At 37.9% G+C, this 23,423-nt stretch overlaps 1 protein-coding gene across 10 annotated transcripts in view; it reads left to right on the top strand.

Annotated features, from left to right (window-relative positions):
• Nucleotides 1-21,866, top strand: part of LOC129749152 (Kv channel-interacting protein 4-like) — a 446,730-nt gene extending 424,864 nt beyond the window's left edge. For all 10 annotated transcript variants that reach the window (XM_055744047.1, XM_055744046.1, XM_055744045.1 and 7 more), the window contains 2 exons: nt 2,142-2,354; nt 11,269-21,866. In XM_055744047.1, coding sequence (XP_055600022.1) covers nt 2,142-2,354; nt 11,269-11,379 — 324 coding nt within the window. In that variant the 3' untranslated portion in view covers nt 11,380-21,866. The remainder of the gene's footprint in view (nt 1-2,141; nt 2,355-11,268) is intronic.
• The last annotated feature ends 1,557 nt before the right edge of the window (nt 21,867-23,423 follow it).

Raw genomic sequence — 23,423 nt, 5'->3', positions numbered from 1 at the left:
TCGTCAACTATGCCAAAATCAGGTGATTCCGTGCTTCCATGGTGAAAAAATATTTCCATTTTATAACAAAAATGATATCGAGTAAATAACAAAACAATTTCAAAAGAAAAAAGTTTAAAATATTATGATAGAAAAAATTTCCCCTTTACCAGTCATTTTGACTGGTCACGGTCCGAATAGGTATATTCAATTTACCGGTCCTTCTAGTGTTAAAAACATTTATAATCGAAAAAAGAACTGTTTTGGTGCATACATTTAGGGGCAAAAATTATATAATTGCTAAATAGTTTGAGCTACAAAAAACAAATGAAATTTTACCTTCACACATTCCTGTAGACCCTCCCACTATTTCCATTTTCATTTTTTCATCAAAGTTTACCATTTGATAGGGTTCCTACCCATTTGTCCAATACGGGCTTACTCCTGGAAAAGGTCCATAATTTTTTAATATAAAATTTTTTTCACTAAATGACAATAAAAATAGCACTATAAACACACATATACAAAGAAAAAAAGTTGTTCTTCCACTTTCAACAACCCGTTTGCATCTAAATGTTTTTTGGTATCATCAGGAGAATGTTTGTTTTTGAGCCTTAGAAAACATAGATATTCTAGGATTTTGAAATTGAATTAATAATAATAGAAAAAAAACCCGAATACAAACCAAATTTTGCTTATTTGATACTCAATAAATAGGCTTTCAAATGTAGAAAACAGTTTTCAAAAATTCAAACTATTGACTGGGTTATTGTTGATAATGTGCAAAAATGTGTTGTTGGTCAAAATTACCCCGGTGATTTTTACGGTACTCTATCTATTGCGTCTACACGCAAAATAATGTGCAATTCGTGGTTCCTGGAAATCACGTACAATTTACATTTGTTTTGAGTAAGTTTAATAAGATAAAAACCACGGAAAATGGCTACGGCTGATGGAAATAAAACAATTCCGTATTGGTCGATTGCTAATGGTGGCTCCAGAGATATCATATTACCGGCCGCTTTAAGTCAGATTGCTATGAAAACCTGTCCCTCTTTTTCGTGCAAGAAACAATAAAAATTAATAAAATAAATCGAGCATGTGTGTTAGGTAGTCTAGCTCGGTACATAGAATTCATTGATAGCTGTACAGATAGGATCATCGATATAAATGAATTAGAATTTTACTTGAACATGGAATTTTGATATTGTACATACGTTAATTAAAAGCTAGACAATAAATACAAATGACAAAAAAAAATTGTACAACTCCCAAATTTGGCCTCCCAAATTTCTCACATATCTAATAGCAAAGCTTGCAGCCAATGTTTTGCAACATTTTCATCAACTTATTAAAGGTATATATTCAATTCTCGCACACATTTACACCGTCATCGTTTTGGAATATGTTCCAGTTGAATCTGTTTTCGCAATTCGATACTAGTCACTTCATTAAAAACTGGATACAGGAAGAAACAGAGAAGTTTGTAGATATAAAGTTCCTTAGGATCTCAGTTAATATTGGAATTTTTAAATTATTTGAAGACGATCAGAATCGTCCAGATTACGTGATAATTGTGAATAGGAAAGCGTTAAAATTAAGATATTCTTCATCTGTTAGATGGGGTCGGACATTCAATCGAAGTATGTTCGGCCGAATAGTACAAAAGACCAAATGGGAAGTTTGACCGAAGGTTATTTGGCCGAATGGATGTTAGGGCGAATGGTCATCAGGCGGAATAATCATTAGGTCGGAGGGTCACCAGGCCAATGGTTGAATGTATCGTTCCTATCGTTCATTCAGCCTTACGATCATTTGGCCTACTGACCATTCGGCCTTACAAACATTCGGCATATCTTTCATTTCGGCCTGATAAACATTCGGCCTAATGACCACTCGGCCTTACGACCATTCGGCCTAACATTCTTTCGTCATTGTGTCCTATCAGCCTAATAGCCTTCGGCTGGATAACCGTGGGACGAATAACCCATTCGGCCTAACATCCATCGGCCGAATGACCTTCGGCGGAATGGCTTTCGGCCGAATGAACCAATCTCCTACTTCTATAAAATCTATAAATCTCTACAGAACAGATGTTCATATTATATCAGGTATATGATGGGGGAATGCCAAAGCTTATCAGTAATTTCTTTTCTTCGCAGGAATTCGTTGCCAACCTGTCGATCCTGCTCCGTGGTACGGTGGACGAGAAGCTTCAATGGACCTTCTCGCTGTACGACATCAACGGTGACGGCTGCATCACCAAGGAAGAAATGAAGGAAATCGTTACCGCTATCTACGAACTGATGGGCAAAGTTCCCGAAGGTTGCGACGAGGAGCAAGCCATCAAGGAAAAGGTGGAGCGATTATTTGAGGTAGGTCTTAAACATCAAATTTGATCTCTCAGAAAATTCCCGGGGGAGATCGATGTACTCTTAGGTTTTTTATAAAAATGTTATTTTCAAAGCTCATCTCAATCTGTTCAGAAACTCAGTTCATCCCTCATATTTTTAAAGCATTAATCTAATGGAATGCTCCATTCCCGTAATTTGTGCTCCAGGGACTACCAGAATGCGATAGGCATTCGGGTTTATTATACCATAAGTAATTTGTTTCGGACAGCCTCCTTCAAACAGAGACCGTAATAATCGACAAATTATGTTAGCACATAAAATGTTGATGACCCAAGCTGTCCATCCGTTTTGATAACGTTAAGAAGGACGAAAAAATCGCGCCTGAATATGGTTGGGATGAATTTCCTATGTATCCGTTTGACCTTCACACCAATTCCATCGATGATGGCAGAAAAATCGATTTGTTTTTCCATAATTTCATTGATTTCAGTTTTCCATTCGGGTTTGTCTCGTAATCTTGATGAATAATTCATCGATGGCGGGAAGAGTGAACAAAAAAAAAACTTCCCACTGATCAGATTACAGCCATCATTCATCATTGCGAGTTTGTGTAATAAGCTCATCAAGGATGTCGTTAGAAATCGGCTCCATAAAAGCAACGAACGTCGATAGCAGTGTGTCAAGAATGATGGCTATCATTAAAACTCGGTGAATACAGTCACATAGTGCGGTAAAAAATGTGAAAGAATAATATAATGGCAGCTCCGCGTCTTACACACAAACAATATTTTTATCATCCGAAGAGAAAAGTTTTCTTGAAAGCTGCTTCTTCGTCCGCTTGAGTCGAATATTTGTGAAGCGCTCTAAGGGAGACGTGGAGCCAATATTCATCGTCTGGTCGATTTATTTTATCATCACGCTTTAAGCTAACCGACCGGCGACCAGCGAATGCTTTCTGAGTGCTCGCACGAACCAACTACCACCGTCTGAAGAAAGTGGTTCTTCTTGATTCTAAGCTTTGCAAGCGGCTCTCAAATTTCTGAAAAATTGTTATTAATTAGAAAGCAACAAATTAAAAATGTTGGGAACCAGAACGAGAGCAAGACTCTCATAAGGAGTAGAAGGCAAAGTGATTTTTTTGAAATCATTATAAATAAATTGATTAGGAACATTTTCAGTTTAAGATGATACATTTTTCAATTTTATATTTATAGTATTCCGTCTCACGACATAACTTGATTACCTAAATTCCTAAAATTAAATCTGTCCATAACAACCGTTCTCTTATATATCGGACATCCCACATTCGCCAGATCACGCTCCACATGGTCTAACCACCTCGCTCGTCTTGTTCCTACCGAATTCGTAGGGAACATATTTTCTGCAGAGCATTCGTCCGGCATTCTCGCAACATGCCCTGTCCAGCGTATTTGGCCAGCCTTTATCACCTTCTAGATGCTGAGTTTCATTTTTCGCCTCCACTCTTCGTTCTCCAACACGCCGTCAAAGATGGTTCTTAACACTCGTCGCTCGAATACTCCGAGTGTAAAGGGTGATACGGTCAAAATTTGGTCAAGGGAAAACGCGTGTAAATCGATGAAATCGTTTATTTAAAAAATCAAATTAAGTTCTTTTTCAAGTTTAATTAGTATAAAATTCAGGAAAAATATTCAGTTAGGCTTCCGCTTTTCCAAATCCGAATTTCCGGGCCTTACGCTTAACCCCTGCCATCAGATTTTGTACTGCCACCTTGTCCACCTTCTTCGCCGCAGAAATCCAGTTTGCTTTGAACTGCTGCTCGTGCTTAGCAGTTTTTTGGTCTTCTTTAGGTTCCGCTTGACAATAGCCCAGTATTTCTCAATTGGGCAGAGCTCTGGCGTGTTGGTAGGGTTCTTGTCCTTGGGAACCACCTGCACGTTGTTGGCGGCGTATCACTTCATGGCCTTTTTACCGTAATGGCAAGATGCCAAATCCGGTACGGAACAACCGTGTTTCTTCAGGAAAGGCAGCAGACGTTTATTCAAACACACTTTCACGTAAATTTCTAGGTTCACAGTCCCGAAAGCTATGAAAATGCTGCTTTTCAAGCCACAAGTACAGATGGCTTGCGAACCAGAAACCAGATATTTCTTCGCAAACTTTGACAGTTTCATGTGCTTGAAAATATTTGCTACCTTTTCCCTTCCTTTTGCCGTATAAAACTCCTGTCCCGGAAGCTGCTTGTAGTCGGCTTTGACGTAGGTTTCGTCGTCCATTACCACGCAGTAAAATTTCGTCAGCATCGTCGTGTACAACCTCCGGGATCGCGCTTTGGCCGTCGTATTTTGTTTATCGCGATTTGGAGTCAGTACCTTCTTGTAAGTCGATAGTCCGGTTCGTTTTTTGTCTCGATGCACGGTTGTAGACGATACACCCAGCTTATTTGCGGCATCTCGGAGAGAGAGGTTAGGGTTTCGCATGAAACTACCGGCAACTCTCTTTGTCGTCTCAACGGCTTCCGGTTTTCGATTTCCTCCCGATCCAGACTTCCTGGCTGTCGACAAACGCTCCCCAAACACTCTAATTACATTTGTAACGGTTGAGTTGGCAACTTTTAGCGATTTTGCCAGCTTTGCGTGCGAGTAGCTCGGATTTTCGCGATACGCGAGCAAATTTTGATACGCTGCTCTTCTTCCTTGGACGGCATTTTGACAACTGCAGAGTGAATTCCAAAATCGCAATAGGAGCAACATTCTACACACACACACACACACACACACACCTCCAAAATGAGGGGTGTTCAGGTTTTTTAAATGCAAAATTGAAAGAAATACGTCAAGTTGATATTGACCAAATTTTGACCGTATCACCCTTTACGCAGGTCCTCCTCGAGCAATATACATAAATGTCTCGTGCCTGTAAAAAAACAACCGGTCTAATGAACGTGGTGTATAGGTTACGCTTCATGCGATGGCTAAGTCTTCTCGACCACAGTTGCTTGTGGAGTCCATGGTAGGCACGACTTCGGCTGATCATTCGCCACCGGATCTCACGGTTTGTGTCATTGGCTGCGGATACCAGGGAGCCGAGATAGACAAAGTCTTCGACGATCTCCATCTAGTCGCCGTCTTTTTTTTATTAGTTGATCACCCAGGTGGTAAATCCTTTTTACGGATTTCAATCAAAGGCGCAGCGAGCCACCGCGTTCCCCAAGTTTGCTACTCTGGGTCCATGGGTGCAATTGGTGACTCATGATACTATGTACCCCTACACCATGAAGTCCACCTGGGGCCTCTGGCCATATTTCCCATCCGGACCTGCAACAAAGGCTATACCCATGATGGGAAGACCATACTCGCGCTAAACGCTCCACGGCAATACTCGTTCATACGTTCTACACCAGCAATCGTCATCCACTCTGCTCATCCTCTTGACACAATTTGAGACGTCTCTACCTGCCTCTCCTCGTGTCTTGAGGACCCTCTTTCAATCCGTCTCTTGACCCAATTCGAGACGAGAACAAATCGCCTCTCCTCGGGTCTGGAGATATCCACACATCCAACTATTTCTCCGTCTCGACTCTTCGAGACTCATCCTGACGCCTATCCACTGGGCGCCACATGTTACGGCACAAGGCTCCTCTGTCCGTCGTGAGTCTATCGTATCCGCGATTTGGGGCCAGGAACCTCCCCAAAAGGCAGATCGATCAAAACCCGCTCGAACATTTGGTCGTCCCGCATATCGGGGTCGCGACCACTCGATACACGTTACGACCCCTCTCTCTTGCAACTGAGTCCTGGTACCAAGGTACACAGTCGCACCACGTTTGTGCCACACTCGACACGCAGCTCGTCGGCGTGCTGGCTTTTTTTATGAGTTGTTAACCCAGGTGGTAAATCCTTTTTACGGATTGCATTCCAAGGCGCGGCGAGCCTCCGCGTCCCCCCAGTTTGCTATTCTGGGTCCATGGGTGCAATTGGACGACTCATGATACTATACCTCCTACGCCATAGAGCCCACCTGGGGCCACTGACCCTTGTTCCCACCTCGAACTGTTTGACACACTTTGCTTCAATAGTGGGTGGTCAATTCGCGCTAGTGCGCTCCAAGGCAATACTCGTTTCCGAATCCTCTGTCAGCAATACCTCATTCTAACACAACTCGGTGCGCAACCCCTCCTCTGACGAGTTAGGACCCGAAATTTCATCGTGTGAATGAGGTCCCCACGCAGCGCAACTACTAACTTTGTGAATCCAGTCCAGGAAGTCACCACTCAGCGCAACTACTCCATCTTCAAGTCAGGCGCTTGACTCACCCGAAACGCAGATCGAGCTATAGACCGCCCTCATCAGGTCACACTCGCGGTTCAGGCGCATCAATTCCCGAAACGCCTGTCGAACCCTGACACCTCCGGCAAACTGTGCCTCTCAGACACTGACGTGTAAAACACGTCCCTAAGTGATCGGCCCACCATTGGCCACCACTTTGCGCATCTACTCGTTTTGCGAATCAGGTCTATACCCACCGAAGCGCAAAACGAGTTGGCGATCACTCTCCCTCCGGTCACATCCGCATATCAGGGCCATGACCCCCCGAACGCGTGTTGGACTCTCACCCTCACACCCGAGCACTGGTACCTAAGTACCCGGGTGCACCACTTCTTTCGCGCGGGTTTGACAGACCCGTCGACAGCCTCTAGTGGGTTTAGTGTAGTTCTCTTGGCCGTACATGCAATACGCCGGACTTGCAGACACGTTTCCACTCTGCACCACGGGGAGGTGGAACTACGTCGCAGAGCCCTCTATCGTGATCTTGTTACACAAATGAACTTGTTATCACTGGACAAGCGAGTACGACCGGTCTCGGACGCATTCATTAACCCGATTCTTCCTGCTTCGCGTTTCAGTTTGCGGTAGATCTCCTCCACCGCCGCAGATGATCTGCCGACTATATCAATGTCGTCGGTAAAGAAGATAAGTTGACTGGATCTGTTGAATATCGTGCCCCATATTTCGTTCACCGCTTGTAAAATAACACCTTCTATCGCCACGTTGAACATCATGCAAGATAGAACATCTCCTTGTCGGAGCCCTCTGTGCGATTCGAATGAACTCGATAATTTGCCAGGAATCCGCACACAGCATTTCGTTCCATCCATCGTCACCTTAATCAGTGTCAGCAACCCGGAGAAGCCGTTCTCGTCCTTGATTTTCCATAGCTCGTCACGGTCGATCGTGTCATATGCGGCTTTGAAGTCGATGAATAGGTGGTGTCTAGGGACTTGGTGTTCACGGAATTTTTGAAGGATTACCCGTAGTGTGAAGATCTGATCTGTCGTAGACCTTTCCTCCATGAAGCTGGTGACATCCCACGAATCTTTTTGCTTGTGGCGTTAGGCGGCGGAGTAGGTAAAAGACCTCCACTGTCAAGATTCTCGTCAACAGACCGGATTTCGGCGGCTAGGCTTCGCCGCCACAAGTTTCTGGGTCTGCCTCTTCTTCGATGCTCATCTGGGTTCCATTCAAGCACCTCTCTGCAAATCTCGTTCTCATCTTTTCGCAGCGTGAGCCCAATCCATCTCCACTTACGTTCCCGAATCTCAATTTCTAGCGCTCTTTGATGACACCGGCGATGTAGTTCCTCATTTGAGATCTAGTTGCCAGGCCACCAAGCGCGGCTGATATTCCGCAGGCAGTATTATGCATACAGAAAAATTCCAAAATATGAGCGCTTATAATCATAGCAGCTTTGCCTACTAGCGACACGTCGCATACGTCGCGACGTTGAAAATAATATCGACGCACCGCAAGTTTCCTAGGAGACCTGGAGCATGCGATTGTTGCCCTAAGGAAAATGCATAGTAAATAACATAAACAATGTTCGAGTACTACATCGAAATCGCCTACTGGATTGAAAAAAGAAAAACAAACCTGCGAATGACAGAAATCTCGCTAGTAAAAAAGCATCGCTAGTCCTACTGTCGCTATTCGGTTTGGTGCTATACACATAATAGTTTTCGCCGCGTCACCGCATATATGCACCAAGTTTCGCACCCGTACATCCATACGGATTTGACGTTTGAGTTAAAGATACGAATTTTTGTTCGTATAGATATCTGACATGAGCGCCAGATGTTCCAGAGACTCGCAAACGCAAATCGGGCGCAATTCTGATCCGGGTATCAATGTATTTTCTGGTTCCACTCCCTCAACCTGTTGCTCAGCTACAATGAAACTGGTGGGATTTCCTGTGTTGATCTCCATTGACTTGGTCTTTCCGACATTGACTTTGCGACCTGCTGCCTTGGAGCTTTCGGTAAGGTCGTCGAGTTTGCTCGGCATATCCGGTTGTGTTTGGGCGAGCAAAACAATATCGTCAGCCAGGTCAAGTTCGTTTAGTTGCTCCATTGTTGAGTAGCGGTGATAAGATACATCCCTATCTCACTCCAGCAGACACCGGGATTGGATCGGACAAGACACCGTCGTGCAAAACTTTGCACGACAATTTGTCGTACTGTGCTTCGATGAGATTGACTAGTTTCTCTGGGACCCCTCGTCGGCTTAGAGCAGCCCAGATGTTTTTATGGTTCAGTCGGTCAAATGCTTTTTCGAAATCAACGAACACCAGCAGAAGAGAGTCCTGGAATTCTTTGATTTGTTCCAGTATTATTCGTAGCGTCGTGATGTGGTCCACACATGATCGTCCGGATCGGGACCCAGCTTTTTGCCGTTGGAGTTTAGCGTCGATTTTCTCCTGAATCCTGTTCAGGATCACTTTGCAGAGTACTTTGAGAGTTGTACAGATCAAAGTTATGCCTCGCCAGTTACCGCACTCGGTCAGGTCTCCTTTTTCGGGACCTTTACAAGGATACCTTGCATCCAGTCGGCCGGGAATGTTGCAGTATCCCAAAGGTCGAAAAGACGGTGCAACATTTGTGCTGACAAGGTAGGGTCGGCTTTCAGCATTTCAGCAGGAATGCAATCGGTTCCAGGCGCTTCATTGGATTTCATGTCTATGATTGCCGCTTCTATTTTTTCTCCCTTTCGGCTAGGGAGTTTGTCCAGGCTCTCTTGTCTTGTCTACAAGCTCGTTTAACTGCCTTTTCCAGTTCCACATATCGTAAGCGGGCGGCTGCTTTGGCTGACCCGGCACAGGCCTGCTCAATTCGATTGTTCTTCGAATGTTCCGTCTGTCGGCAGTTCCGAGGCTCGGAATTCAAGCTTTTAACGTATGCCCTTTTCACCTCTGGATTCTCCAACCGGCGGACGACGTATCTCCTCTCGCCGCTGGACATGCGCGACTCTCAAACGTATCTAACCAAGGACGAGCTGATGGTCAGATACAATGTCTGCGCTTCGTTTGTTGCGGACATCAAGAAGGCTCCTTCTCCATTTTCGACTGATGCAGATGTGGCCAATTTGATTTTCTATTCGGCCATCACGGGATACCCAAGTGACCTTATGTGCTGGTCGATGAGGGAAGAATGATCCACCGATCACCATGTTGTTGTTGCCACAAAATTCTACAAACAGCTCTCCGTTTCGCTCAGCTGTCCTAGGCCATGACGCCCCATGATGCGCTCAAGGTCCTGATTGTCGGAGCCAATCTTTGCGTTGAAGTCGCCCAAATGGATTTTAACGTCACTCTTTGAAATTTTCTCAACCACACTGTTCAGTTGACTGTTCTTTATCCTGCAATCGGCAACGTCAGTTGACGCATAACACTGAACCATTGTAAGGTTTCTAGCCGGTGTTCTTAATCTAGCTACGATTATTCTTTCGTTTATCGGTTCCCATCTTATGAGGGCCGCATGGGCCTGCGGGCTTAATAGGGAACCAACTCCTAGTTTCCGAGTAGCGTGTTCTTCTTGTATGCCAGAGTAAAGCAGTACTTGCCAGGACTGTGTCTCGTGTTCTCCAGCGTTAGGCCAACGGACTTCGCTCAGTCCCAGAATTTCAAGCTTGAGGCGGCTAGCTTCTCTAGCAATTTGAGCTAGCATACCTTGTTAGACAAGGTTTAAAACGTTCCAAGTTCCAAGTTCCAATTCGTGTCCGTGTTTTCATGCTAAAAGTCGTCGCCAAAGTTCCAGGTGGGTCATTTCTTTCGGATTCCGTAACAATTTAATTAATTGGGAGCAGTAGGTTTTTAGCCTAAAGTCCTTATCCCGCGATGGGGCTGCCATCTTGGACTTAGCTGGCGGGAGCCGCATTTCATTAATTCAGCCGCTCGCTGCGAGACAGATACGCTGTTTGAGCCGCCCCTGACCTGGAGAACAAACGCGTGCGGCCACCTTCTCGGTCTGCATGCGACCAAAGCATCCACCGGGGTTGGGTACCCGATCTTCGTTTAGGTTACTTGATCCCAGCCGGCACCACGGGGAGGTTGAGATAGGAGTGGTCACAACTTGTGAATAAGAGGTGATATGACCACTATGGGACCTCGTGTTGAACATTATTCACCATTTGTCCCAAATACGACAAAAAATGTCAACGCTTACTTCAATTAAATTTAAACAACAGTACGCAGCCAAAATTTGGTTGAACAGTACAAGATTTTTGAAATGACGGTTTTTTATATAGTGTATTTATAATTATCGGAACAGTCCATAATGGCCTGTGACAGAATTATCTTCGGGTTTTTGCCTCTAATGCTCGTTAGGCCTAGTGACTTTGGACCTAATGGTTCGATCGCTTCCAGACAGTCATTTAAAATTGTCTATATAGTGACAAGTTGATTTTTTTTTTAATTAGACTTCATTCATCCTTTTTTTATCTTATATTTTCAAACTAAAAATTACTCGATTCGCATTGAGAAACACTTTTTCTGTCAATGAATACTGGTACTCGTTTTCTTAAGACCGAAACCTGCATCCTTACCATCCCTAATAGTCATATCCCAGTTTTATCTTTGCCTCATTCTCACCCACTCTCTCTTTTTCTTATCTCATCTTTTGCAGAAAATGGATCGCAATTGCGATGGAAAAATTACGCTGGATGAATTTATCGAATGCTGCACCACCGACGAAAGCATCCGACGTTCTCTGGCCGTTTTTGATACCATTTTCTAAGTGTACCTATAGCATATAACATCTAAAAATGGGGGAAGCCGAAAGAAACTGACAGCAGAAAAGTGTGGTCATCGTTGCGGAAAAATGGACGTAAAAAGATCTCCGTTCTCGGACTGTTGCATTTTCGGTGAAGAAGGACCTAGTATAAGAACAAAAAAAAAGTGAACTTCAAGAATAATCCGAGACTGCGATATGGTGATGTGTACTTTGCTGATTTTTTGTTCACTTGATGGAAAAACGAAGAAAAAAAGATTATGGTACGCTGCAGTGAAACTGATAAAGTCCTGTATCATCTCAAACTTCCTAGGAGAATCTACTAAGTATTTGGTAGGAGTCCAGCCACGTCGTACCAATTTCACTCAGCACCAACACCAGTTACATTTATAACTATCTACTATTTAGAGACTACACACCCAGTAGAAGAAGGGAAATCTAAAGCAGCAGCAGCATCCTTTGCATATCCATCGTTGAAAATTCTATGAAGGTACCCACGTCTCATGCGCTGCACTAACTTTAAGAAAAACTTCTTGGAAAGCAGATGCTCAACGATGCTCGTCCTACACCTAAGAAACGGGAAGGATTCCTAACGTTTGCGTAGTGCTCTATCGAACGAATGAATGTCGTTGAATTTATGAAAAGTAAACAGTAGCGCTTCAAGTATGTTGAACACAAATCCAACACCTAACACAGCTGTGTAGTAAGATGCATATGAGTCCCATTTGTAATGAAATTACAACCGCAGGTTGGGGGGGATGCATTTGAAGTTGTTTTAATTTAAGTTTTTTTTACGTACCGTTTAATAAAAGTTGAATGTTATAATAAATTTAATCGGATAAAATGCCTTTAAGACATCTTTGCGTAAACGAGAGCAATCCGCAAAAAACAACCATCAAAACGTTGCAGCTAGGGTTTTCAGTTTGTTTGTGGAGAAACTTCAATCATAGCTAAAAGATTAATCTAAACATTTTGGAAGCTTTTCTGCTTCCACGCCTTTCGATCACTTCCTGCTGATGATGCTTTCCAAAACAACTTGCCAATAAGTTTCGAGGGATCTGGTGATATGCTGTGGTTTATTTTCCATTTTTATTTTATTTAAAAACATTTAATTTGAGATTTCAAATACTTTTTTTAAAGATCGCTTGTTTTGACTTACAAAAAATAATCATCCACCTATCTTGTTTTCTTCACGTAAGGACGTTAGGAATTAAATAAAATATTAAAGCTCAGTTGGCAAGTCAGTTGCCTTCTGCCTTCTGCAGGCAAATAGAAATTCGCTGCAGCATTATTGCAGTATTATTTACTTTTCGACAGAAAAATGTGTAATTTTTGAAAAGATAAAAATTCGTGCCGGAACCAAACAAAATCAACAAAGCTGTTGTTTCATAGATGAGGCATGATTGCTCAGTTTGGTGAAACTTGTCCAATGCAAAACTCTCTCAACGACTTACAAAAAAGGTTTTAAGAATTGTCATTCTGATGAAACAATATTTGATGTCTGCTCACTGGTCGGTGATTCAATCAGATCAATTTGACATTTGAGCGCTTTTTTTTTGTTTTTTCTTCTGATTTCTACCCCTGGATCGAACAGAGAATTTGCATTGAAAATTTAATAAACATTGTGTCGATAGTTTTATATACTCAAAATCGTGGTTATGACCTGAAAATAAACATCATATTTTATATTTGGTATTTTAGTTTTGATCCAAATCAAATTCTGATACAAACACCATAGATTGATTTTTCGGCGAGAATAAAAACGACATTACTTTCCAGTTGGTTCAAACGATAATTGTATAATTTTCCATTTTACAAGAACTAATAATCTTACTTCATCTAGCGCTTCTCGTACTGTTATTCGCTGTCTCTTGTTTGTTTTTGATGTAATGTTTACATTGATCTGTCATTTTCTTGATCTTTGGTTAAATTGGGTTTGAATGATGATTTGAAATGATTTTCCTTTTTCTGTTTGTTAACAACGGCGTTTTCGCCCCTAATTTTAATCCATTACATTTCTGCAAAGATTCTGGTGTTGTACTTCGGGACTTTTACTAAAATTTTGGTATTTTTTAAATCAAAACATGACCATACTCGAAACTCTGTTGTACAAATCCGGTTACTCCTATTTTTGTTGTTTTAACATCGTTTTAATGTTGTTAGATTTTTTTTTTTTTGAAGAATTGACTTGTTTCTCGAATGTAGGATTTTTCACATCCTCCCCATTTTATGTTACAAACCACATTTTCAATTTTATCTTTTCAATTTTTTTTCTGAATATGAATTGTTCTCAATAAGAAATTCGAGATCTGGACTCTTAAATCCCAGTTCTGAGTTCATGTTCATAAACATGAATTACAAAATCTGAACTTCAGAACTGAATTACAAACTGGAATACTCATTCTTGATTAATCTTTATTCTTAAAAAGAACACTCAACCGAAATCCTGAATTTTAATTTTTACTAACAAATTTTGAATCTGAATAACATATCAGAACAGAATTACTTATAAACATTAACTTCGTAAAGAGAAGCTGAATCAGAAATCTGAATAACGAATCTCTCTCTTAAATATTTTAATGCATTCTTCATGATAAGATAATTGAAAAATAAGATTTGAAGATTTTTTTTTTAAATTTATGAAATTATTTTCTTGGCTAAATTTCACTGATTAAGCCGATAAAATAATTTCATAAATTGGCTTAGACGTTTAAAGACCTAGAGAGCTAAAATTTGAGGGCTCATTAGAACCAGGAATGATGAAAAAGTTGTGTGATTTTCGGATGTCCCCTTTTGGAGAGAATCGTCCATACAAGACAAGCATTGTTTTTGCGACATTGACGTTATTAGGATACATTGGATGGAGTTGAAAATTTGTACATGAGTGTTTTGAAACATATTTTTCTTATTTTTTCTACATTTTCAGAAAAAAGTACTCTCTACTAATAACAAAAGCATTGAAAACCAGTGAGTATGAAAGAAAAATGTATAATTTTTTGGTTTAACCCGTGGAAGAACTTAAATCTGTTTTAGTCGACAACATCAATTCAAAATTGTTAAAATTATATTTAAATTTAAATAATTTTCAGTAATGATCCCAAAAATAGTAAAAAATTCTGAACTCAGTTTCGATGCGATCTGGAAGTCAATTTTTGGTTATTTATGTTGACAATCAAAATCGCTGAGTTACTCAACTTAGAGCCACTAGATGGTGCTGTTTTTTGTCCAATTTTAACGATTTTAAAATGGCCTACTATTTAAATTCTTACACACGGATTTGATACATTTTTATTCGGACCCGTTGTCTTGTTTATTGTGGTCATGCATCTGATTGTATTGTATATTCAGAGAAAAATTGGATTAACGCAACGGTAGTTAGACCCGAAATTTGATAACAGTAAATTGACAGCTCTGCTGATAGCTTGCCTTTTCGTCTGTGTAGCCGAGCAATACTAAAGCAAACCTTCATATGAAATGAATATCGTTTTTCTAAGATGCACTGAATTATTATTTCAATGAATGAGATGACTTTTTTGATAGTTTTGTAAATTATAAGATATCGATCAGAGTTGGTTACTTAACCCTTTAATGCATGACTTTTTTAAATGAGAATAGCAGCTATTGTCTCATTGAAAAAGTAATATTTTAATTCGAATAACACAACTAAGCAGGTTTGAAGTCGTTATTTTGAGTTTTATAAAAGCTATGGCCCATCAAAGTTGAAAAATATTTTTTGAAATTTCTAGTTCATTTCTATACAATTTTGCAAATTTCTTCCAAACCTTGGTTATTGGGTGCAGGGAAGTGTTTATAATTGATTGATATTAAAAAATTTGATAAAATTGGCAAATCTGAAGAAAAAACACCGTTTCTCCGAAAACTACTTTTTTCAAAAAAAATAAATAAATTTGATTTTTGCAATTTTTTCGCATACTTAGGTTTATATCTTACACATACATTAGAATATCGTAATAAAAATAGCATAGACTAATTCCTTTAATCTCTAAAATATTTTTTGTGAAAACATCATTCAAAAATATTCGAGCGTTTTCGAGATATATGGAATTTGATTAGTGTTGTTTTAAAACAACACTATGCATTAAAGGGTTAAACATCTATGACATGTAACAATACTTAGTAATCTTTAAGCACTGATCACACTGACATGACACTTAGAACAAAAATTCAACCATTTTTTGTCTAATTTTTTGTTGTCCGATTTTGCTGGTTCGCTATACCGACGGCAGGTGGCGAACCTGAAAAATTTGACAAAAAATGCCCTGTAGGAAAAACGGTCCTGTTTACGCCGATTTGATCGTAGAAATTGCGTGTTTTATTTTTAAAGTTGGGTGGCATTTCCTAACTGGGATAGCATTTCTTCAAATCGATCGATGCGCACTCTGGAATCGACATTGCGTACTGTTGGAAAAATTATCCAGAAAACGAAATTTAGTGTCCAGTCAGTATGGTCAGTGCTTTAAGGTTGCATGCCAGTCGTTTTCTGGGATTTTCATCTGCAAGGATTATTCATCTCTCAAAATTTTTCAATCGTTATTTTTGGTTGCAAATGCTGAAACGTATCTGCAAGTAATCATCACACAGGATATAAATTTAATCCAATTCTAAACATATTGAAATTAACTTTGGTAAATAGGCAACAAAAAGAAAACTGGTAAAATTAATTTCAAATAATTTGTTAAATGAACAGCTTTTTCAAATTATCATCAAACTAAACACCGGAATAAGTATTTGACGATATGTTACAAACACAAGAATTTGTCAAAAAAATTCAAAGTTTGAAAGGAAAAACTGGCATTTGGTATACATCAATTCTTCGATAATATGTGTAGAAATACGGAGAAAAACAATTCGAAAATGACTCTGCAGATTTTAAAAACCAAATATACAAGAGTGCTATAGAAAAACAATGCTTAAATCAAAACGTTCGTTGAATTAAAACCACGTGCAGTTTAAATATTCATTTTAAATGGGTTGAAATATTGCTGAAATGTCATTATTGATTCTGAATGTTGTTGATGTTTATCTCAGTTAAAAAATGCTTGAATTCAATTGCATGAAATATCAATTGCTGGAAACCAGCAATCTCAATTGCGGGAAATCAGTATTTTTTTATAAAACAACTGGAATTTCTTGGATTTCAAATCAGATTTTCAATTTAAACCCATGATAGTCATATTTATTAAAAGAAATTTGTTGGTTTATTTTTCTTGAGCGACATTTATTTAAATTTTTATAAAAAAAATCTACCAGAGGGTTGGAAATATTTTATCTCTTCGAAAAAAAATAAGCATACCTTTGGTTTAAATGCTTCATCTCTGGAAAATGGAGTCAAACACTTTGCGCGCGCAACAAAAAATAATGAGCCAAAACAAAAAAAAAATCAAGTTTGACAGATCGATTGCTGGTTTTTCAGCAACGATCGAAGATCAAATGCTGGAAAAATCAGCAAGACGGCGAATGTTTGCTGGTTTCCAGCAAAAATTTGGATTGATTTCAGGAGTTGAATTTTGACACGAACACGGAAATTCGAGAATTCCCGTTTTTTTCGCCCGTGGCACATAGAAACATAACTCAAATGTTATAAATCTTGCGTATAAAAAAATTCTCGAATTGTGAAAGAAATTTTGCAGTATAAAAACATTACATAACAGAACAGATACAAAATGGGACTTATCAAAAACCACAGCTCCGTTTTTTGTTGTCAGGAAACGTGTAACGTTAATTTGTATTATTGTTATTCTATGATTAATTTGTTACGCAAGCTTCAGAAATTTGCCTAAATCAATTGATTTGAAAACAAATTTTAAAATGTTTTTTAGTTTGTTTTTTTTTAAAGTACCTACATTTTAAATTGTTTATATCTGGGTTCGGTTGAGGTTAAATGAATCCATAAATAATTTCATAAACAATTTTGTGCAGCAACAAAGCGATGATCCAACGGTTAGTGAGATTAGAGAAAAGAAAACTCAATCCATTAGAATAATTTTAAAACTATTTGAAAAATATTTAATCCAGGGTAAAATTGATTAATATTGGAAGATGAACATTTTAAAATTCAAGCTGATTGAGATTCATTTACTTTGAACATTTATTATGTTATATAGTTCTATAAAACAATGTGTACCAAAAAAAATCCCATTATAAAAGAAAGTTTTGTATTTCGGTAATAAATAATATAAATCTTTTACAATTGATGTTTTTCGATGTTTTTATAGAGGAAAATTAGACTGCTTTTTAACGTTTTCGGCATACTTGTGTTCGACCATCATCAGAAAGTAAAACGCTGTTGCCGCGTGTTTCCTAAAAGACGGTCGCTCGATAGTACAGAAGTGTCGAACGACGGCCAGTTAGGAAACACACGACAACAGAGTTTTTTTCTGATCATGTCCGATTGTAAGTATGTCGAAAACATAAAAAACAGCATAATTTTCCTCTATGAAATCACCAAGAATCAGCAATCGAAAAAGATCATAAGCTAGTGCGGTGATGAAAATCAAATAAGGGGTAGTAAATAATGAAGCGCAGGGAAAAAGGTTTCGAAACTAAGATCTTTACACTTATAACAAGTGTCTCCTGATAATATGCATTTTCTCCTTATCTACATCGACATTATTTTTCTAGGATGCAGAAGGAACTTGGGTCATAAAGCATACATTTGTTATCTGACATCACTTTCTCTTTTTTCCTCTCTATCTATTGACTAAATAGAAGAACGTGGCCGGCACCGTTATTGATGTATAAAGAGAGAGCATCAGTTTTTGACATTGTGAATGTGATGTCAATCCCAGACAATTTTTAAAAATAACTTCAGACTTTGTTTTCAAATGTTTATGTAAATGGAATAGATGTTGAACTCAAAAATTTCTTTACAAAAACAGTTTAAATTAGAACAGTAACATGCGGTTTTGGCTTTATCAGTGGTTTAAAAAAGGTGTTGAAAATAAATTTTGGTGGGTAGCGAAAAAAAATATTTATACTTTGTTTTGAAGCTGTCATCCAAACCGCGAAAAAATGTCTTCGATTCATAAAAAATAATGACTACATATTTTAAGATTTGAATCACAACCCTTCGAATTTAGAGTAGGAAACGCAACCACGAAGCCACGCTCGATTATCGAATAGCAACATTCATAAATCTTAATTTACTGATTTTTCGCATGCTTCCTTTGGCTCCGCGAAATGAATTTGATAAAGCAAGCGAGTCGAGTCCCAAAGCCAAATGCCCATCACAGAGGGTGCATAGAAGTTCCAAAATCCAAGCTGAATAACGGTTCATTTAAAATCATCAAGACTTTAAATTTAGTAAAATTACATGGAACGAACTGTTACAGTTAGCCAATTTTGATTTGAGAATACTACCATTAAAGTCGTTAGGCGCCTTTTAGCTACTTGGGATTGTCATTGTAAAATTCAAATCACTTTCAAAAGAAATTCAACTTTATTTAAACCGAAACCATCTGCTGCTGTTGTACAGCAGCAGCATCACAAATTCAAAACAGCTCAAAATCTTAGGAAGGTAGGAACGTCTTCTATCTAACTAGCAGCCCTCGAGCCAACATAGCATTGCTCGTACTCACTGCACATTGACAGACAGGAGCTTTGCAGTTGTTTTACATGTCGTTTAACATATGCAAAATGTTAAATGTCTTTTCCCCGTAGGGGTTTTTGGATTGCAGTAGTGTGTGTACGATTATCGCATGCAGAAACCCTTCCAGCTACACTCAAAAGTTTGTTGTCGGTTGGAATTCAAAAACTTTTGACAACTGTTCTTACTTATTGATATATCACGGTACAATTACAAAGTTAGTAGCGACATCTTGTGTTCAACACAGAAAACTGAATGAATAAACAATTCAAATTTGGTATAAATTTTAAGTAAAAAATTTAATCTTGTTATTCAAATTATTGTTATTGTAAGCATCTTTGAGTGTAATCAAACGACGTGTTTGGAACGACAATTTTCATTATGAGTTATGGTCGGGGGGAAAGGCAGAAGAAAATCACACAATGCACACATAATTGAAGCGAGTAAATTGCTCGACCCATTTCCAAGGATATGGATGAATGAAAGGCAACTGATCGATTAAATAGTAATTATTTTTTAAATTGCTTCACAGTTGACGTCTGAGTCTGACTGAGAAGGTGGAATCACTTATTGCTTTTATAAAGATTTTTTTAAGAATTTTATCTATGATTTCGTTGAACCTTTTTTTTACTTTTTAGAAAGATAGTTATAATTTATTTTAAATATTTTATATCACCAGATCCACAAGTTTTGAAAAAAAATTTAAACTACATTATGCCCAATAAATCGGAGGCCTCAAAGAAGCAAAGAAAAAAAAATCAAACAGCAATATCTATCGGATCAATCAATATTTTCAAGATAGCTTTACGAATGGGATATTCCAACCAAAACACATTTTCTTTTGCACCTTATTTAAAGATGAAAATACTGTTGAATTGACAAAGTTGATACTTTTTTCCTATTTTTCATCGAGTTCGGCAAATCTGAATCTAGATTATGAATTCTGAATTTTGCATTCTGAATTTAAATTCTAATTCTGAATTTTAAATTTAAATTCTGAATCCAAATTCTGAATTCGAATGCTGAATATGAATTTTGAATCCCAATTCTGAATCTTCCTTCCAAAGCTTTTTGAAAAATAAAAAGAAAATTGTTATAGTATTCACTTTTTTCCTACTGACTTATTTTCACGATTCTCACTTAATAAAAAAAAATCTAGATTGTAGCAAATAACAAAAGTGATATAAGTGTGGTAAATGGCATTTGATGTTTGATATGATATAATAATAACCTGAATGTTTCGAGAACACCGCATTTTTTGTTTTAGATGGAGAATTTATATTTTATATTGATGAGATTTTTTTGTTATTACAATAATATGGAGTCATTATTTAAAAAATAACTGTCCTACTCCAAAATATATGCATATTAAATCGGGTGTAAGCCAACAACTGTTGATAAACTTCCAATTTAGCCATTTTAAAAACTGTTGCACGTTCAGATGCTTTTCCATTGCTTACAAACAAAAATTATAAAAATGTTAAACTTAAGACCCAATCGTGTTTATCTGCAATTGTTCGACAGATGTCCTATCAATTTGGAAATATCTTATCTTAACGATGTAAATCAATTCAACACAAATCTATCTCAAACCATTCGCTGTTGTTTCCCAACACAGAACTTTATCAAATATCATTGTTCCCAACAACTGTAGCCTAGAGTACACAAATTAATATTTAAAATAAATAAATCCTGCAAATTTTTTAGCAGAACAACGGAAACGGTTTAGAAGAAAAAAAAAACAATTTTATGAAATGGTACTTTATTTAACCGGAAATAAAAGTTCAATGAATCGATCCAAAATACGAACCTGAAACTCCAGTGATAGAAACTCTCAAACAGTACAGTCCACACTGAGAAAAATTAGAGTTTAAAATCTAGTAAACGAGCACATTTAAAATGGATCGTAGTATTTTCCTAAAAATTCCTCTACTACTAGATTAATAAAGTCCTCTTCAAAATGGAAACACTTACATCCAGATTGTCACAAGATGATATTTTTTTGCGAAATGTTATTTATTTTTGTCAAGAAATATTTTCTACGAACCAATGAACAAAAAAATAACCTTAAAATAACCTACAATTTTGTCAAACTAATCTAAAACCGAGTTTTATATTGGTCAAAGCCCAATTTTACTGTTCCACAAAAAGTACACTTTACAAACATAAATATATAATTGTTGATTCGATGTTAAACCAAGTCTTGTCCCGGTCCAACAACGGTACCATTTCTGAAAGTTACCTTTTGCAATAATCTTACCTTTAAATGTTGTTGTTACCTCCTTCAAAGGATTTATTACTAAAGTCAGTCATCCAAACAAAACTATCAAAGAAAAAAAATATCAGCAGAACAACAAAACGATACCAAAACAACTGTTGTATATTACCACTCCTATAAATCGATGGGTATGACACAAGCACCTGAAGGAGCAAATTAACCCGATAAATGTTGATAGAGATAGCAAAAAAAACAGTGAGATGTTCCCCAGCAAGATTGGATATTTTACAAGAAAAGGATGAAAAACGATTGATTTCAAGAAAGCGAATAATAATAAAAACACGGAAAATAAACTTATGAAACAACCTTTCAGCCGAAACAAAAAAAAAAGAACAACCAAAACATAATATTTGTAGTTTTGATGGAACCGAGCGTATGTGTTTGCTGTTTTTAAGTTATTTTGGTGTTTTACAAATAAATGGTAAGAGCAACAAAGAAAAAAATATTACAGAAAAAAAAATCTAAATTTTGAAGGTGCAATCGAAGAACCGATCAAAGCAAATCAAATCCAAACAAGTCAAACCGCGAACCGGGTGATGTTGCAACAAACTTGAAACAACCAAATATTGCATTTCATAAATGATCAATAAAGCGACATATTCTATTGTACGTATATCGGCCCTTTTTGATTTAATGGTGTTATATCACATTTCATATTAACCATTTTCATCGCCTCATTCTGGTTCATGGTTATATGTCTTTGTAATATATTGTAATATAGTACGCACCTGCATTCTTAGCAGAAAAATTTGAAAAAAAAAATGAAAATGAGCTTTGAATTTAGCATCGTTGTATATAGGACGCACCCTTATTTTTGGCTTAAACGTTTTGGTAAAAAACTGTATCCTTTTCTAGACAACGTCGATTTGGGGTTCAGCGGAAAATTTCCGTCAGAAAATTTATAAATTGGCACAAAAACCATTAGCAGGCTTGGTTCCACAGAAAAAAACAAAAAATGGTGTTGATTTTTCAGTACAAATTATTAAATTTTCCCATATAAACCTAAAAGTTAAAATTTACTCATGCAAACGTTACTTAACAATTCTGCAAAAATATCATGGATGATTTTTGGACCAAAACGAAGCTTTTAAACGGGCCATAGACTACACAAATGGCCTGTACAAATTCGATGATTCCACGACGATTGTTTGATCTATGCTCGCCCACACACTATACAAACATTTTTCACGCGAACACAAACGATTGCTGGCGAAAAAAGCAACTGCAACAAAAAAAAACATCTCCACCCTGGCTGGGAGGATGGTTTGTACAAAATATTTCGATCCCGACCGATTTTAATTCAACCGTTTGGGCGCTCATTCAAGCAGTGCCATACACTATGCAAATCGTGTTCACAGCGAAAAAATTTCATCGAATTTCATCGCATTTGTACAAATGTTGTGTAGTCTTTAACCCGCTTTAAGACCCCAAGGTTTTAGAAATTCAAAATTGACCTCGAATCGACTCAGTCTAGTGTCCTATACGCCGTTAAATTTTTTGAAAACATTTCTTGGGACGGAAATCCTTATTATGGTTGTACAAAGAATTCCAGGAGGAATTGGTATTGAATGTTCTGAATACAGAACTTGTAAGGTGCAGAAGGGTCTTTCTTGTATCTTTTATGTGACTTTTCAAACATATCTGCCATTTTTTGAGATATGAATTTAGGGATTTAATCCCCCCCATGGAGTTTTTTTCCAAGTAAAATTTTCAGTAGAAGAAATGAATTTACCGGAAATCCCTTGATCCCAAAAGGTGTTTAAAAATGAGTGTTGACAAATTTGTCAAGAATTCGGATCGCCTCCGGCGGAATTTCATCTTAAATCATTCTCTAGGCCAAAGACATTTCGTTTTACGGATCTATATGACGTTCACGAGTTGAAACGAATCAATTGTAGACGTAGATTTCAATTTGCAATTCAGTTAACACCTTTTGTATTGAAACTCAAATCTTTACACACAAAAACTCTAAATAACTAGTGTTAAAAATGGGTTTTTACCGAGAAGTGTAACTACACAGTAAATTTTTGCCTCGATTTCCAGCAAAAAAAATGCTGGAAACGTTCAGCAATCAAATTTTTTGCTGGAAACCAGCAATCGCTTTTTTGATTGCTGGATTTTTCAGCATTCGGTTGTGTTCTTGTCATTTTTGCTGAAAACCCAGCA

This window comes from Uranotaenia lowii, chromosome 2, assembly GCF_029784155.1.
Source record: "Uranotaenia lowii strain MFRU-FL chromosome 2, ASM2978415v1, whole genome shotgun sequence".
Taxonomy (NCBI): Eukaryota; Metazoa; Arthropoda; class Insecta; order Diptera; family Culicidae; genus Uranotaenia; species Uranotaenia lowii.
Note: the sequence above shows the minus strand (reverse complement) of the source record. Positions and strands in the feature narration are given on the sequence as shown.